Genomic DNA, 18543 nt, shown 5'->3' with positions numbered 1-18543 from the left:
TCACAGCTGGAATCCTTTGATTATATATACTCTGTCCTCAGTTCTTCAGGGACCCACAAGCTGCTCCCCTTATCCATGTGGGCCTTGCCTACCTGAGCGGGTCATTACTCCTCCATATCTTCATCTAGAACTCCACGCAGGACCCTCAGTGGTTCTATGCAGCCTGAGTCAACCCCACAGGGACTTGTGGAAGGATCTCACTCTGCATCTCATGCAGAGTCCTCCCATGCACCCCAATGCACAGGAGTTGTCCCCAAACCCTTCAGATCTCTGCCTTACGGTTCCATCACCTCTTCTCTCCTCAGGAATCCTTTATGTCAACGGGAGCCTGGACTTTGAGACAAGTCCCAAGTACTTCCTGTCCATTGAATGCAGCCGGAAGAGCTCTTCCTCCCTCAGCGATGTGACCACCATCGTGGTTAATGTCACTGATGTTAATGAACACCACCCCAGATTCACTCATGACGTGTACACTGTGAAGGTCTTAGAGAACGCCATTGTGGGTGACGTCATCTTGACTGTAAGGACCTCCAGCTTCCCTCCTTGTGGGGTGTGGGCTCTGGGGGCGGTTCTTGCCTCACCTCCCACATGGGTCCTCAGTCATTACAAACATAGGTTGGTTTACCAAGCCAGCTCTCTACAGACTTGACCATGACTTGTAGCTTCTCAATAAAACTGTCATAGCGGGGCGGTGGTGGCGCACGCCTTTAATCACAGCACTCGGGAGGCAGAGGCTGGTGGACCACTGTGAGTTCAAGGCCAGCCTGGTCTACAAAATGAGTCCAGGACAGTCAAGGTGACACAGAGAAACCCTGTCTCGAAAAACCAAAACAAAAAACAAAAACAAAATTGTCATATATTAATGCCAGGGTGATTTGGTGAAAGCACAGGACTGGCAATATTCAATAGGAGAGCAAAAACAAGATTGGCCTCAGAGATCTTTCCAATGCCTGTGACGTGGAATGCCCATGGTGGAAGACAGAAACAGAGGGCATGTCACATTATATTTCTTTGCATTTAAATACACAGTTGCTCTCACCTTCATTGAAGCATGCCCATTTTTATTTCTTCAGGACTCCTTGCCATCTTCCTCTGGACTCTTCTTCTGCATCCCCTACCCCAAACACATGCCAAACGTTGCCTTTTTAAATACACTATGGCTTTCTAGTTCCTTGCCCATACCACTGCCTCTGCCTGGAAATGTTTTTTTATGCCCAGACATTGCCACACCCTTCAGGGCTCCCCGAATCCTCCTGACCTTCCTGGAGTGTCACTCCACTCTGCATTCTCACAAGACCCACCATGATTAGGATCACACATAACATCTGACACAGCACTTTCTATGGATGTATGCATCATTTTACATGTTCCTCCCATGTTAGCCTTCTGGGACCAACCCTGGTGTACCCTGTCGCTATGAGAGAATGGGTAAACATTGTGCTGAGGTCACAAGAGATTCTCTTGGGGTGGGATTACCAAGGCAGTGGCTGCCATTGGGATGTAGACACAGCCATCACTCTCAGGGCTATGATTCCTTTCTGGTCTCTCTTGTGCCTGCATTCAGGGTCTCCTCTCTACTGCAGGTGTCGGCATCTGATGATGATGGGCCTGTAAATAGTGCCATTACCTATAGCCTCGTAGGAGGGAACCAGCTTGGACACTTCACCATCAACCCCAAGAAGGGGAAACTTCAGGTGGCCAAGGCCCTGGACTGGGAACAGGTGAGCCATGTCCAGGCTGAGCAGAGGTGTGGCCCTATGGGTAAAGTCCAGAGGGTAAAGGGTAAACACACCCCATCCTGATGTCCAGACAGTCCTCAAGATGATTCCTCTGTGAGCTCTGAGATGAGAGGTGGGCTGACAAGGGATCAATCCAGTGACAGCTACCATGGGACTGAGATCAGTTACTGGCATCAGGCACGTGGCTGGTTGCCTTAGGTGCATCTCATGCATCTCACTATTTGATGCTCACAGCCATCCTGAAAAGAGCAGTCCAACGTTATCCTCCCCCAGCTCAGTCCTCTCCCCAAGGCCTTGTAATGAAGAAACGCTGGGCTGCAAATTACTTGGTCTGATCCTGGTGCCTGAGCCCCAGTGCCATGAGTGGGCCACTGGAGTAGGCGATACACCAAGGGACAGACACCAGGGGCCTTAGCCCTAATTCCCCAGTATGCATCTTGTTGCAGACACCTAGCTACTCCCTGAGGCTCCGAGCCACAGACAGTGGACAGCCCCCGTTGCACGAGGACACTGAGGTGGCTGTTGAGGTGCTGGATGTCAATGACAACCCACCCAGGTTCTTTCAGCTCAACTACAGCACTGCTGTCCAGGTAAGGACACCCTGAGCCCACACTCCTCTGTGTCCCTCTCAAGGAGAGGAGCTGCCCAGGGGTGTTGGCTCACCCAACCTGCTGTGATACTTCCTACCTGTTCTTAAAGGCAACACAGGCCACCAAAGGGGGATGTGGATTGTGGGATTGAAAGGAAACAGATCCCTTGTTAGGCATTTATATGGCGTTCATTCTGTCCTATTTGGGGTTCACCTCTGCCATCAAAGTAGGTAGTGTCCGCCTCAGAGATTTCAGACATGAAGGTACATGGGGGAAGAAAGGCAGCATACTCCATGTTATCTCTCATACGTAGACTCTAGCTTTAGATACGTACATATATGTGTATTTGTGTACATATATACTTACACACATATTATCAAAGTAAGGAGACTATTTGGGGAGGAGGAAGGTCAGTGAGATGAGGAAGGGAGAACTAGGAGGGTAGTGAAAAGGTTCATAAAAATAAGGTAAAATTATATATATTCATATACATACCTATATACATGTATAATGCACATATATAAAATGTCATAATGGAATACATTATTTTGTATTCTAACTAAAAAAGTAATTATTAAAAATTGGCAGTGCTATTGATTCTAAATAGTAGCAATCTGTCAGCTGTCGGGGTCAGGCAGTGACCTCTTGTGTAGGATAAGAGTTTGACCTTTGGTGTCAAAGATCCCTTCTAAGACCCAAGACCGAGGGAAGACTAACAGGCTAGCTTTGAGCTGTCTGTGGGCAGAGGGGTAAGGATGGGTCCCTGGAAGATGGAACCACAAAGGAGGGACTGGAGGGGTTGGGGCTTACACCACTCTCTGGCTTCCTCTTGCTGTTGGTCACAGGAGAACTCCCCCATTGGCATCAAAGTCCTGCAGCTGATCCTGGATGATCCTGACTCCCCACAGAATGGGCCCCCCTACTCCTTCCGGATCACCGAGGGGAACACTGGCTCTGTGTTCCGGGTGACCCCAGATGGCTGGCTGGTGACAGCCGCGAGCCTGAGCAGGAGGGCCCAAGAGTGGTATCAGCTTCACATTGAGGTGGGTGCTGCGTGGATCCGAGCTGGTATGGGGTTTTAGGGACAGGGTGCCTGCTGACGGACACAGTAGTGGTGCTACGGCTGTGAGGAAAAGTGTGTGAGGAAAAATGTGAGGGCTGTGTATGTGCCTGGCCATGGACCAGGGACTTCACACTGAGCCCTACATGAATCCTCATCTTATCCTTGTGCATGTGTGTGCTCATGTGTATGTCTATGTGTGTGTAGTTGTGTATCTGTGTGTGTCTGTATATATGTCCTTGTGTGTATTTGCATGTTTGTGTGTGTATGTTTATGTGTGTATGTGTGTCTCTCTGTGTTTGTCTGTGTGTACATGTGTGTCTGTGTGTATGTGTGTATGTCTTTCTGTATATGTGTCTGTGTGTATGTATGAGTGTGTGTCTGTATGTCTGTGTGTGTATGTGTGTATGTCTTTCTGTATATGTGTCTGTGTGTCTGTGCATACGTGTGAGTGGGTGTCAGTCTGTCTGTATGTGCATGTGCGTGTCTGTGTGTGTGTGCGTGTGTTTAACTATTCATGTATGTACATGCATGTGGAGGCCTGAGGACAGCCTTAGCTGGGGATATGAAGGGGATGGCTCCTTCCTTGTGGCCATTCCATTCTGACTATGACAATAAACAATGAATAGATAAGGATGGGAGCCACACTTTATGACTGGAGACAAGTAAATAAAGTAATGAGAGACTTGAGGCAGGGGACACACATATTCGACACACAGGCGATGTCTGAGTGAAGACCTGTGGGGGCCTGGAGGACAGTGGGCAAGAGAGCATTCTGGGCAGGAGGAGTAAGATAGACTCGGGTTGGGTAAGAGTGTAAAGTGTCCTGTGATCAAAACCTAGGAAGTAATGTCAGGAAAGACATTGAAGTATTGATAAGGTGGGTTAATCATTGTGGGGCAGGAGGATTGCTCGTTGCAAAGGTGACTGATACGTGAGGTCCAACCTGTGATAATGAGAGTGACAGAGTGCTGTCTAGTTCAACTGGTTCCTACAGCTGAATGCCATGGGTGGGACAGGCTAACATCAGACCTTTCACAGTTCTGAGGGCTGAAGACTGACGTGAGAATGAGCTGTGGGCAGACCCTGGTGAGGGGTCTCTTCCTAACCTGTTGACTCTGCAGGGACACTGCTGTCCCCTTCAGCTAGTGTTACAGTCCCATAATCCTCATACTAGGGAGGCCAAGGCAGGAGGGTTATAAGTGTGATGTCAATCTGGGCTACAAAGCAAGTCCAGGACAGACTGGGCTACATGTCAAGGCCATGTTTTAAAACAAAGCAAAGGAGCTGTCCACATCTGTGATTCCAAAACTTGAAAGGCCGAGGTAGCAGGATTGCTACAACCCCTTAAGAAAATCTCCAGCACATCCCTGTGTGTTGGAGTTTATCTTTTCCCAAATGTGACAGTTCGCAACACCCGGCTCGGCGGGTGTGGAGAAGGGAGACTTGACTGGTAGGGGGAATGGCCTCAGCTGGGCAGAGAGGCACTGTAGCCTGTTGGGTGCCATTGCTGTTTGTCTTACCCACAGGTGTCAGACAGTGGCCTCCCACCCTTGTCGTCTTCCACGCTGGTCAGGGTACACGTCACGGAGCAGAGCCGCTTCCCGCCTTCCACACTCCCGCTGGAGATCTTCATCACAAAGGGGCAGGAGGAATTTCAGGGTGGCATGATAGGGAAAATCCATGCCACAGACCGAGACCCCCAGGACACACTGACCTACAGTCTGGAGCGAGAAGAAAGCCTGGGCAGGCACTTCTCAGTGGGTGCAGCCGATGGCAAGATTATTGCCTCCCAAGGACTGCCTCATGGCCGATACTTGTTCAATGTCACAGTCAGTGATGGGACCTTCATCACCACCACTGGGGTCCACGTCCACGTGTGGCACATGGGGCAGGATGCTCCGCAGCAAGCTGTGTGGCTGGGCTTCCACCAGCTCACCCCCGAGGAGCTGGTGAGCGACCACTGGCGTAACCTGCAGAGGTTCCTCAGCAATACCTTGGACATCAAAAGAGCCAGCATCCACCTAGCCAGCCTGCAGCCCGCAGAGGCTACAGCTGGGGTGGATGTGCTCCTGGTCTTTGAGGGGCATTCTGGAACCTCCTATGACCTCCAGGAGCTGGCATCTGCTATAGCTCATTCATCCAAAGAGATGGAACACTCGGTGGGAATTCAGATGAGGTCGGCCCTGCCCGTGGTACCATGCCAAGGGTCAAATTGCCAGGATCAAACCTGCCAAGAGACAGTGTCTCTGGAGCCCAGGGTTGGGCCCACTTACAGCACAGCCAGGCTCAGCATCCTGACACCACGACACCACCTGGGGAGAAACTGCTCCTGCAATGGTAAGGACTGAGGATGTTCGGCTGGGTCCTTCCTGGCTGCGAGGTTCGTGAGCATGGCTATAATCAAACGAAATGCCACAGACTAACTGCGAGTGACGTGACAAAGCCTGGTCATAGGGCGCTACCCAAGTTCTCTCCGCTTTCTGGAATTTTGAAAGTAACAGTCGATTACAATAGATATAGTAGCGAAAAGCATGGACCAGGGCACCTGCTGTTGGGGTTCCCATCTTTACTCTGCCAGATAACGGGAGGTTATTCATTGACCTTTCTACAGCTTCGGGCTTTGCTATTGTACGGATCGAGTCTGACATACCAGGTACTCAGGAGAAGAGCCTAACAAAGGCCTCCAGACCTGCCAGTTACTGAGGCCACTGCTGTTAGCCCTACAGCCGGCTGGTATAAACTCAGGAAGTAGATTCAACATAGGGTCAAACCCCAGCTCCATCATTTCCTATTGGTGTGTCCTTGGGTGGGTTCTATGAAGTCCACTGAACTAGTATTGCCCGTCTATAAACTAGAATAATGACAGTACCTCTCCCCTTAGATTGGTCTATAATCGATATGTACATATAGACATATCTATATATAGATCCCTATATATAGATATCTAATATAGAGATAGAATAGTACATATAGACGTAATATATATGTATTACATATATATCACATATAGATATAATTACATATAGATATAATAGTACGTAGCCATGGCTGGCCACGGTAAGTGCAGGACGGTACTGGCTGTCATTCACATGGGAACAGCTGTAAAGAGCCAGCGGTGTGCTGGGCTTTGTCTGGGTCACCAGCCCCTTCTGTGTTAAAGACGGGCACTATTTTGCCTGAAACTATACAGCCTCCAACGGAGGCCCGGCTATCCATGCACCAGTATGTCTTATTCAGAACTTGCACTAAGCAACTGCAGGAACTCCGCTTTCTGGAAAGACTCACCCAGTGCTCCTGGTATGAAGACCTGCACCCCAGAGCAGCTCAGTTTTGTTAAAAAGGAAACCAACATAAACTGGGGAAATGGCTCAGTTGGTAAATTGTTCGCCACTCAAGGTATGAGGACCCGAGTTTAGATGCCCGTCTTCAAGGACAGTAGCACAGACCTTTAACCTTTAACCCCAGTGCTGAGAAGATGGAGACAGGAGGATCTCTGGGTGGGGCTTGCTGGCTAGCCGGCCTAGCCAGGTCAGACAGCGAGAGCTTTCTGTTCATCAAGAGACACTGGGTTGAAAGGTAAAGTGGAGAGCAATTGAGGAAGAGAGCTAACATCGGCCTGTGCCCCTCACATACACACGCACCAACACACACACACACACACACACACACACACACACACACACACACACAGTGACATAGCCTGTACTATCTTTTAGAGACCCATCCAGCTCTCATTAAGGAGACTGTGGCTTAGATTTAGAGATGGACAGGGCACAGGAGGCCTAGGCTAAGTCCCCACTCTGCAGCCTGCTTCAGGGAAAACTGTAATAACGGAAGGCTCTCTCTGTCTCTCTGGACCACCTGGCAGCAGAAGGAGTGGTTCTAAAAGCCAGTGCTGCTGTGCACTGCACCAGGGAGGAGGTGTTCAAAGAGACTGCTCTGGGCATGCTGCTAGAAGTTTTTATTGCAAGGCCTTGGGTGAGCCTTGGCTGAGTATTCAAGCCTGACTCCCGAGCAGGAGTGCATGGTGGTTAAGTGAGCCGAGCTGGAGACCCCCATCCCACCTTGCTGCTCAGGCAAAACCTCGGACTCTTGCCTATGCATCTGTGCATTAGAAATCAATAACAGGGCTGGGGATGCTGGACTTAAAGAGGTTTGGACCCCTCCATCCATCACTTGCTCCTTGTATCACAGAATAGCTCTTGACTCCCTCATGAGCATCTCGCTTGGGAAGTTCCCTGTTTACCCAAGAAGAAAGCAGACCCTGTGATCTCGAATCTCACACAGCTGCAGACTCTTCTTCAATTCCACCTCCTGTCTTCCGGTGATAGCCACACTGTATAGGTGGTGCGGGATTTAAAAGCTTGGCTTCATGCACTTGATTAGTTGACTAGTTCCCCCTGCTGACTGTTCTTTCTGCATGGCTGAAGCTCACTGCTGTAGACCCTCAGGCTGGGAGTGATCCTGAGGAACCTGTACCCAGAGGGAGGCATGCGGGGTGACAGCCCAGCTCCCTTTGCAACTCTAGAAATGTAGCCCATCCTACCCCAGCCTGGGTTCTTCACAAAACAGATGTGGTACATGACCCATTTGCCAGTGTAAGGGATTTGTGACACTTCAAGGATGGTGAAATCTCAGGTTCGTTTGCAGGTACCACCTTGAGGTTCAGTGGTCAGAGCTACGTGCGATATAGACCTCTGCAGGCTCAGAACTGGCAGGTCCATTTCTACCTGAGAACGCTCCAGCCATGGGCCCTCCTAATGGTCACCAATGAAACAGCCTCTATTTCTCTGAAGGTAAGGCGACTCCCACGTGAGTGGCTTCCATAGCACTGGGAAGACAAGGGGTGCTCTGGGGCTATCTATCTCATCTTTTTCAAGGATGCTGAGTATGACTATCACAGTCAGAACACACAGGCCAGGACTGTCCAAACCATAGCTTCTTCTATCTGGACATACATCTCCAAGGCCATCAGGGGTGGGGCTACTTGCTCTGTGGGATGTGAAATCCCTGGAAGAAAGACAGTGAGAAGGATGTGAGCCTACTTAGCCCTAGCACTGTGAGAAGGTTTTTAGTGTGTGGTAGGAATTTCCACTGGGAGTACTCAGATAACAAATCCAAAGCAAAGCCTCATGGGAACACAAGGAAAACTTCATAATTTATGCTAGTCCCTCAGTGATTCGTGTTACCTCCTACGGAAGTCTCCTTTGCTGCCTGGGTTAATACTTCCATCACAACGTTGCACCAGTCAACTACTTCCATGATTTCAGTTTGTTCAACGTGTATCTGTTAAGCATCAGCACTGGGTGACAGGTCCTGTTCTATGCACTTGGGTCTCCCTGTTGAATGGGACTGGGATCCCTCTTAAGAGTTTTCATTATGCACCAGGGAGGCTGATGATAGAACAGGGAGATTTTAGAGTTAGTTTGAATGTGAGAAGTCCTGAGGGCACAGGGGATGGGATGCTGTGGGTGGTGGGTGGTGGGGGGTGGGGAGGGTGGAGGGGTGAGGGGGTGGGGGAGTGAGGGGGGGTGAGGTGGTCTGGGAAGTGGTGGCTGAGCAGTAACTTGAAGAGGGTGAGGAAACTGTATTAGATGTGTTTCCTGTTGCTGTGATAAAAGTGTAGGCAAGGCCCTGGGTTCATCCTAAGATGGAGGAAAAGAGAGAGGGGGAGGAAGAAGATATGAGCAAGGAGGAAGAAGGTGAGGGAACATAAAAGGTGGAGGAAGAAAAGCAAAGAAGATGAAGGGTGGAGAGGAAGGGAAGGAGGAGGAAAGAAAAGGAGGCAGAGGAGATGGAGGAGGAAGAAAAGTAGGTGAAGAAAAAAGAGGAGAAAAAGAAGAGGGGAAAGAAGAGGAGGAGTAACGGTGGGCAGAAGGGGGCAGTGGCGGCAGTGCTTAGCTGAGCGGTTGGCTACTGGGAGCAGAGCAGAAAGGGAAGGTCTGCCATTTGACACAGCAACACAGAGCGCACTGAACACTGGACACCGGTGGTTTTCAGCACAGGAAGGATGGGTTCAGCAGGAATGCCCAGGTTCTGTTGTTTTGCTTTGTTTCTGCTTTTTCAACACAGCTCTAACTTTATGCTTGCCAGCATAAAGCGACTGAACCTTGATGCAGAGGCTCACCAGTCAAGCACCCCACTGAGCTATAAGCCCCAGCTGTTCTTTTTCTGTTTGAAGGAAGGCCTCTCTGTGTATCCTAGGCTGGCCTGGTGCTTTATAAGCATACCTACCTGTTGACAGTAAAGAAAACTAGAATGTTCTAAGCCAGGGGCTCTCTAGCACTGTAACTGCAGGGGGCTTATGATGTGTGTGCAGGCACAAGTGCAGAGGCCACAGTGCAACTCAGGGGGTTGCTCCTCAGGTACCATCTACCTTGAGGTTTTTTGTTTGTTTGTTTGTTTGTTTGGATCATCTTTGTTTGTTTTGTTTTTGTTTCTTGATGGTCTGGAGCTGAACAGCTAGGCTAGATTAGCTGGCCCCAGCACAGTCACTAATGATAAAACACAGGGTCCCACCAGTAAAGGATTTTAGACCTCAGTTTCCTCATCTGTCAAACTGTATCTTGATCATTGTGTGGAATACGGTGAGGACTGAGTGGGATTGTGAGGACATTTGGAATCTTCAGAGACAATCTGAAGTGATTGAAAATGCTTGGAACTGGAGGTGTGGCTCAGTTGGCAAAGCACTTGTCTGGCATACAGAGTCCTGGATTTGATCCTCAGCTCTACCTAAAGAGCTATGACGGTGAACAACTGTAGCTCTAGCAAATTAGGAGGTAGAGGAAGGAGGGTCGGGAGTTCAAGGTCACCCTTGGCCAACGAGCAAAATGGCAGCGTGAATGAGTGGGTAGGTGATTGGGCGGTGGGTAGAACAAGAAAGAACAAGAAAACAGTTCTGCCACCGAAAGCCTGTCTCAGAAATCCTTGTTTTGCTGATGGCCATCTACGCTCCCTTTGCAGCTGGCCAATGGCTTTCTCCAGCTGGAACACCGCTGTCCAGGTGGTTTCTATGGAAACCTTTCCTCCCGGAATCCTGTGAACGATGGACAATGGCACTCCATGCTGCTAGAGGAGAGGGACACTTCCATTCATCTGTTAGTTGATGCCACAGACAACGCCTCCTTTGTCATCCCAGAGGAATGTCAGGGTCTGAGGACTGAGAGACACCTACTGCTGGGTGGCCTTGTCCCTTCGAATCCTTCCTCAAACATCTCCTTGGGCTTTGAAGGCTGTCTGGATGCTGTCGTGGTCAATGGTGAGAGGTTGGAGCTGCTTAGCCATGGAAAGAAGACAGTGGGCCGGCTAGAGAGACGGGCTCTCACCCAGTGCTGCTGGCCTGGCACTGCCTGCAGCCAGAACCCGTGTCTCAATGGTGGAAGCTGCTCACCCACCCTTGGAGCAGGTAAGTACTGGGAAGGTGAGTCCAAGGTTTATACTCAAAGCACCTGATTGTGATCTAGACCTTGTGTCTCACTGTAGATTTGGCAGGTTAGGGTCCCTCACCACAGCCCAGGATGATCTTGGGAAAGCTACTAAGTATCTAGCAGACTAAGGATTCTTGAACTACAGCACAAAGACAGGTTTTCCTAGGGCCCCTAAGCACTAGCCGGTTGTTCATTCACCTTTCTCTTTTTTCCAGGCTACCTGTGCCGGTGCCCCCCTCCATTCTCTGGCAGGAACTGCGAACTTGGAAGGGAGAATTGCACTTCTGCGCCCTGCCAGGAAGGTGGCACGTGTGTCTCCTCTCCTGAAGGCACTTCCTGTAACTGCCCTCACCCTCACACAGGAGACAGGTAAGCCCCGGAGAGGCCACATGCCCTGGTTCCTCACCCTGGAACATTAGGAGTGATCTTTGCCCTCTGACCACTAGGGAGGCCAATGTGAGTCTAGAAGCCCAGCCTCTGGGCCTTTTCCTCCTATGACTTCCTTGCATCATGGCACCATGAGAAGGAATGCTTGTAGAGAAGGTGGTTTCCCAAACCCAACTCCCAATTGTCTGAACCAGACACATAAGCAAGGGACCAGGAAACCATACATCTCATCAGCTGTAGTCAGCCTAGATATATTAGCCATGCCAGGCATGATAGCTCATGACTACAATCCCAGCACTTAGGAGGTCAAGCAGGAGAGTCAGAAGTTCAAGGTCCAGGCTGGAGGGACAGCTTACTCATAAGGATGAGAGTTCAGATTCCAGCATCCACATAATAGGCCATGTGCTCCTCCGTGACTGCAGTGTAGGACTGAGCTGGCTTCTTAGGGCTCAGTGAAGAGACGCAGGTGGCATTCCTACCTGTTTCCCATTCCTGGGCTGTAGGTGATTTGTATCTGGTAAACAGACATTCTTCTGGGTAGACCAGTTGCCTCCTCAGCAGTAGCATCTGATTTCATTGGTGGAGAGAATATCCCAGGCTTGTATGTTGTTGGTAAAAACAAAACTGGGCATTACCAGGCAACATGGTCACAAATGAAGCAGTTCCTAAATCTGACTGGTAACAGTGTTTGCCTTGCAAGCCTGAAGATCTGAGTTCAGTCCCCAGAACCCATGTGAAAGTGTTGGGTTATGGTAGTGTACACACTTGTGGTCCCAGCTCTAAAGAGGTGAGAGATCCCCTAAGCAAGTGAAAGACCCTGTTTCAAAAACAAGGTGGATGGTGCCCTCGGAATGGCATATAAGGTTGACCTCTGTCCTTCACACACATGTGCATACACATGCCCATGTACCCCCCCCCCCATGTATTCTTGCACACAATTGTATGTGGGAGTACATGTACCCAATTAACACGAAGGAGCCTAGTGTTCTAGGATGCCTAGTGTTCTGCTCTGTCAACCTCATCTTATTCTTGTGAGACAGGGCCTTGCTGGACTCAACAAGGGCCCAGTGATCCTCCTGTCTTTGCCTCTCACAGTTTGGGGCCAACACACAGCCAGCTTTTTGTGTGGATGCGGGTGATTCAGACTCAGTTCATACCCTTACATACTGAGCTGTGTCCCCCGCCCCAGGGTGCACAAGCATCGACAATCACACACAGGCACACACGCACAAGTGTGGGTGATTTTGATATTGATGAGGTAGAGTGACAATTCCCTTCTGACTTTTGACAGGAAGTCACAGGATTGGGGGTGAGAGCTCTATCCCATAGGACTTTGGAAAAGAGACCTTTAGGGGGATGGAAAAAATAGCTCGGTGGTTAAGAGCACTTGCTGCTCTTTCAGAGAACCTGGGTTTGATCCCCCAGCACCCCCATGGTGGCTGACAACAATCTGTAGGATCTTTATTCCCTTTTCTGGCCTCAGACGGCATCAGGCACACATGTGGTACACAGTCATGCATGCAGACCAAATATTTGCACATTAAAAAAATAAACAGGGTTTTTCTTTGTTTTTTTAAGAGGTACCTTCAAAGTCCGCTAAGTCCCTCTCAATCTCTGCAGGTGTGAGATGGAGGCAAGAGGTTGCTCTGAAGGACACTGCCTCATCACTCCTGAGATTAAGAGAGGCGACTGGGGGCAGCAGGAGTTTCTGGTAATCATAGTGGCCTTGCCTCTTATCATCATTGCCACTGTGGGCCTCCTCCTCTACTGTCGCCGCTGCAAGTCTCACAAGCCAGTGGCCATGGAGGATCCAGACCTCCTAGCCAGGAGCATTGGTGTGGACACCCAAGCGTCGCCTGCTATCGAGCTCGACCCCCTGAGTACCAGCTCCTGCGACAACTCGACCCAACCGGAGCCCAGCAAGACCTCGGTTCCGAATGAACTCGTCACCTTTGGACCTAGCTCCAAACAGCGGCCGATGGTGTGCAGCGTGCCTCCCCGGCTCCCACCAGCCGCAGTCTCCTCCCACCCTGGCCACGAGCCGGTCATCAAGAGAACCTGGTCAGGCGAGGGGCTGGGTCAGTATAACCAGAAGTCCTGTGGCTGGGGGATAGATGGTAGGGAGTGGTAGCCCCAAAACACTCCACGGGTGTACATGTTGGGATACGATGAAAGAGCCATGCATCAAATCCATCTCTGGGAATGGGACATGAAAGGATGCATTCCAGCTTGCAGTGCACAGGTGCTTGGAGAAGAGGCCAAGACTCTTCACCCGGAGTTTGTGGCTCATGGCGGCTGTTCCACTACCCACTCCTCTAGATGAGTTTGTGTAGACTTGGGAACAAAGAGAGGTTGTCTGCAGCTTTGTGCTGTTATCCTCTTTGGTTCAGAAAGAGCTGGGTTTGTGAAGCACTTGCTTTTCTTTTCTTTTCTTTTTTTTTTTTTTCCTGGTGTTCTCCCCAGTAGTTACAACAGGTATTGTCATGGTATTGTCACCGAGGTTGCTCTCACTCTCTCTGGCAGAGATAGGTGTGGGATAAGAGGGCCCCTCCGAACCTGCTCTCATCCCATCACCCCCTGTGACAGATGCCATGTCATCTCCAAGTCCACAGTGTGCATCTGCTTCCTTAAGTTCCGAGATTAAACTCTCTGTGGGGGCGGAGGGTATGTGTCTCGGGAAGAGTTTCAACTGTCCAACACCACCAGGGCCTACCTAGTCCTTCCTTGTCACTGACACAGGTTGGCGGTAGGGATTTGCAAGATGGGCTGGCTTTGGGTTTAACCTCAGGGCCTCAACTTGCCCTCCCTGGATTAGAGATCCATCCCAACTTCCAGAGACAACGTGTACAGATAGGTGACACGCCCATCAGCTCCCTGGGACATCCCTACCAAATGCCAAGTCATTCCCAGGCCCTGTACAGCTTGCAAGAATGACCAACGCGGAAACACGGAACTCACCAAGTCTTGCTGTTTTCTTTCAGTATACCCTGGTGAGGCTGCAGTCTGGCCTCCGACTTACTCCCGGAAGGAGCATTGGGAATACCAGCATCCCGAAGTAATGCAGGGACCTCTGCCACCCTCTCCTCACCGCCATGTCAGTCCTGCGGTGATGCCGGATCCCACTGGCCTCTACGGGGGCTTCCCTTTCCCCCTGGAACTGGAAAACAAGCGGGCACCCCTCCCACCCCGTTACAGCAACCAGAACCTGGAAGACCTGATGCCTCCACGGCCCCCCAGCCCCCGGGAACACCTGCTCGCCCCCTGTCTCAACGAGTACACGGCTATCAGCTACTACCACTCGCAGTTCCGCCAGGGGAGTGGGCCCTGCCTGGCAGAGGGGGGCTATAAGGGAGTGAGCATGCGCCTCAGTAGAGCTGGGCCCTCCTACGCTGACTGTGAAGTGAATGGTGGGCCTGCTGCAGGCCGGAGCCAATCTCGAGCACCTCCTAACTATGAGGGTTCAGACATGGTAGAGAGCGACTATGGGAGTTGTGAGGAAGTCATGTTCTAGCTCCGGGCTCTCAGCGGAAGGCGTGGGGGAGGCCCAGGCCCTGCACTGTCTTCCAGTCTCGTGGGGGAGTGAGTTGGGTGTGACTGGGAGAAAGAGGGAAGCCACCACATCCCTATCTCTTAAAATGTGCTCTTCAGGTCCCTTAGGTTGTCCTCGAGGGTGGAGAGGAGCTGAGGGTAGAGCTGCGAAAACAGCTGTTGGGCACCAGGCAAGAGAGGATGCGCAGACAGGTGCATGCTGGGATGAAAACTAGGAGGGCAATCCCTCAGCTCGACCACCTCCCAGACTAAGGAAGAAAAGAGCTCCAACTACTAGCTCGGCATGTTTGGGCCAAGCTACTTACAACGGCTCACAGGCCCATTGTGGGGCAGGCAGGTCTGTGCCCAACAGGCAACCACGCATGCATCTATTGTGGAGGGAGGGCCCAGGGCCTTCTGAGACCCACGCAGTGGTCTCCTAGGGAACTGAAGGGTAAAGCAGCCTGCACGCACGTACTGCAGTCAGCTGAGTACCTGCGCTGTGTGTGCATTTGTGACGTCTGTGCCAAGTGTCTCGTGTCAGCACCATCCTGGGCACTGGGAACAAGAGCACTCTTGGGAGATGAGTCATTTGCCCCTCCATGTCCCAGAAGTCTTGTCCTTGAAGCTTCAGGATGCGTCGCACCTCTGCCAGTAGGATCCTGCCTGGAGGACCTTCTGTGTTGAAGAATTCAGATCCCGTGGAATGCTGAGTTGACTGGCCCAAGTTCTCCAGGCACTTTTGGCCAAAAGCAAGGAGGAAGTAGTTCATTTGAAAAAGTTCTTAGGCACTTTTCAACCTTGCTGTCTGGATGCAAGGGGTTTCTTCTGGAGGAGAAAAGCCAGCTTTTCCTTCATCGCAGATGCCTGCCAATCAAGTGTTACCCACACTGACTCAGCCCTATGCATGGAGGGTCAGTGCGGGCCCATGCCTACACATGTGGGCACCCATGGACCGCGTGTATTGGGCACATGTGTAGAAAGTTATGTAGCTGGGAATGGCAGAGACCGGAAGCCAGGGAGGCCTGTAGTGGCCTGAGCACTCTGTTTTCTGCCAGTCCCTCTCTGGTCCACTGCCTTTCATGTGTGTGGTTTTGGAGTCAAAAGTCAAAAGGAAGAGCCGCCGAGACTCCCACCGACAGAGGCGTTCAGAAAGCTGTGTGGAGAGGGCGCGTTAGTGGGCATGCGTGACTGTGGGTGTGAGTGATTGCACGAGTGGCTTTGTTGGCCATTTGATTTGATTTTTTTTTTTTTTAACAATAAATATCTTTTTTTTTACTGTTATTTTCTGTGTCACTTAGAGTCCTTCAGGCTGGGTCAGGGTCAGGTCAAAAGAGTGTCCAAGTCCCGGTTCATAAAGAATTGATGAGCTGGACAGGTCCATTACCCTGATATCTGGCTAAGCTAGACCTTTGAGCTCAATCAGACATGAAGTCAGAGGTCTGAATAGAGCCAGGACAGTATTTCAAGGCAACACCTCCGATTCCAATAGCCCCTCTCCAGTTCAGTTTTTTTTTAAAAATAATCCTTGAACCAGGCATAGTGGTGCATGCCTTTAATCCCATCGCTTGGGAGACAGAGGCAGGAGGATCACTGTGAGTTAGAGGCCAGTCTGGTCTACAAAGTGAGTTCCAGAACAGCCAGGGCTGTTATACAGAGAAACCCTGTCTTGGAAAAAAAATCATCATCATCATCATCATCATCATTATTATTATTATTATTATTATTATTATTATTATCTATTTGTATGTGGAGGTCAGAGAACAACTTGTGGGAGTTAGTGTTCTCCTATTGTGCAGCTCCCAGGGAATGAACTCAGGTCTTCAGGTGTGGTAGCAAGTGCCCCACCATCTCACCAGCCCCAAGCTCCTCAATTTAAAGACGGGAACACTAAAGTTCTCAGCAGAGGCTGTAAGCAGCAGGCATGCTAAAAGTCTAAGGCTCAAGACTTCATTTCCTGCCACCACTCAGGATGGTTGCAGGAGGGACCTCACTAACACAAGTCTTGTGGGAGCCAGCAACTGCTGCCCCACTCCTGAGTGGGACTTCCCTTGGCAGCTGTCGTGACGTGAGACTAGAAAGCCCAGTCTGACAGAGATGGCTGGTGTGAGACATCCAGGTGGACTGGGGGCTCTGGAGTCAGGCAGGTAGGTTGTGTCACCCAGCTCCATTGCACACTCACACATCCTTGAGCAGCTTTGACCCAACTCTCATTTTTAAAGACTCTTTTTAAGAGCATTTTAGACCTCATGCTGCCCAGGCGGGATGAGGATGACTTCAAACTTCCTGTCCTCCTACCTCTATCTCCTGAGTGCTGGGTGTGCAGCATCATGAGGCGTTTATGTAGTACTGGGAATCGCACTCACTGTACCAACTGAGGCACATCCCCAGTTCTTGTCATAGAGGCTTTCAGTAGTCTTTTCACAGCAGAGTTAAGTGGAAGACACAAAGCTATCACCCTTACACAGCATGTACATCCATCGCCAGAGTGGCACATTTCTTCCATCAATGAACCAACATAGGCACGCTACCAGCCAAAGTCCATTGTACAAAGCAGGGCTCACCCACCGCGATGGTATCATAGGGAACAACTTAGCTCCTCCTGCCACAGCCTCTCAAATGGCTGGGATTGATTACAGCGCACATTACAAAACATGGCACAAAGTTTTTATTTTTTAAGGCAGTCTAGCTTAGCAATTCGTCCCTTTACGTGTGCTACATCTGGTGTTGTGCCTAACTACCCAGATGCACACATCTGGACAGGTCAGAGAGCAGAGAGAGCAGAATGCCGCTGCCCAGCTGGATGTCTACTTTCTTCATTTTGTACAGTCTGAGACTCCATCCTGCAGGACGGTGCCATGCTGGTCTCCTTCCCTCAGCTAAATTTCTTTGGAAACTCCCTCAAAGATGTGCCCAGATGTCTCCTGAGCAATCCTTTAAAAGTCACTGCCAAACCAAAGACAGTTTGTATTTTGCGTATAACAGCTTCTATGGTTTTGCGATGTCTTTTCTAGTCCAGTGTTTCACTTATGGGTCTGAGTCTCACTCAGAGTTTTAGACGTGGATATCCAGTCTTCAGTGCTACTTGTTGAAAAGACCATCTCTGCACCAATGATTCCCTTTACCTCTTTACCAAAGTCCTTCTGGGTTTTTTTTTTTTTCAGTAAACAAATACATTAAATAGCATCACATTGGTTACTGTGATGGCTAATATTGTCAACTCCATGGAATCTGGGATTAATTTAAAGCCACACCTTCAGGGTAGGTTTTCTGGCCTTAGTTAAGCTTCTTTGGAAATCCCCAAGACACACACCAAAGTATGTCCTGAGTAACTCTGAACCTACTCCGGTTGACAGAGAAGGGTAACTGCTGTAAATAGCAAGGACAGCTACCTCACAGCAACTGTCACATAAGGACACCACTTTCCTTTTTTTTCTTTGAGACAGGGTTTCTATGTATATCCCTGGATGCCTCAGAACTAAACTTTGTAGACCAGGCTGGCCTCGAACTTCCAGAGATCCATCTGCCTCTGCCTCCTGAGTGCTGGGGATTAAAGGTGTGCACCACCACACCCATCATTTTCTTTAATTTTCTAAGGCAGGGACTCAAGCACCCTAGGTTGGCATTAACTTTGCTATGTAGCTGGAAATAACTTTGAACTTCTGGTCACCCTACTTTTACCACCACACTCCATTTATGCATGCAGTGCTGGGGACTGAGTGCCACCAGGTCAGCCATCCATCAGCTGAGCTAAGTCCAGGCCACCGGTTGCTTTCTTCTAACACAAGTGGAATCCCTATTCAGACTAA

At 50.2% G+C, this 18543-nt stretch overlaps 1 protein-coding gene across 1 annotated transcript in view; it reads left to right on the top strand.

Moving 5' to 3' along the window:
- Positions 1-15558, top strand: part of Fat2 (FAT atypical cadherin 2) — an 80259-nt gene extending 64701 nt beyond the window's left edge. The window contains exons 15-24 of the mRNA XM_051168183.1: positions 306-520; positions 1584-1721; positions 2186-2329; positions 3175-3372; positions 4919-5729; positions 8043-8188; positions 10356-10797; positions 11035-11188; positions 12827-13284; positions 14188-15558. Coding sequence (XP_051024140.1) covers positions 306-520; positions 1584-1721; positions 2186-2329; positions 3175-3372; positions 4919-5729; positions 8043-8188; positions 10356-10797; positions 11035-11188; positions 12827-13284; positions 14188-14717 — 3236 coding nt within the window. The 3' untranslated portion in view covers positions 14718-15558. The remainder of the gene's footprint in view (positions 1-305; positions 521-1583; positions 1722-2185; positions 2330-3174; positions 3373-4918; positions 5730-8042; positions 8189-10355; positions 10798-11034; positions 11189-12826; positions 13285-14187) is intronic.
- The last annotated feature ends 2985 nt before the right edge of the window (positions 15559-18543 follow it).

This window comes from Acomys russatus, chromosome 25 (genome assembly GCF_903995435.1).
Source record: "Acomys russatus chromosome 25, mAcoRus1.1, whole genome shotgun sequence".
NCBI classification, from domain to species: domain Eukaryota; kingdom Metazoa; phylum Chordata; class Mammalia; order Rodentia; family Muridae; genus Acomys; species Acomys russatus.
Note: the sequence above shows the minus strand (reverse complement) of the source record. Positions and strands in the feature narration are given on the sequence as shown.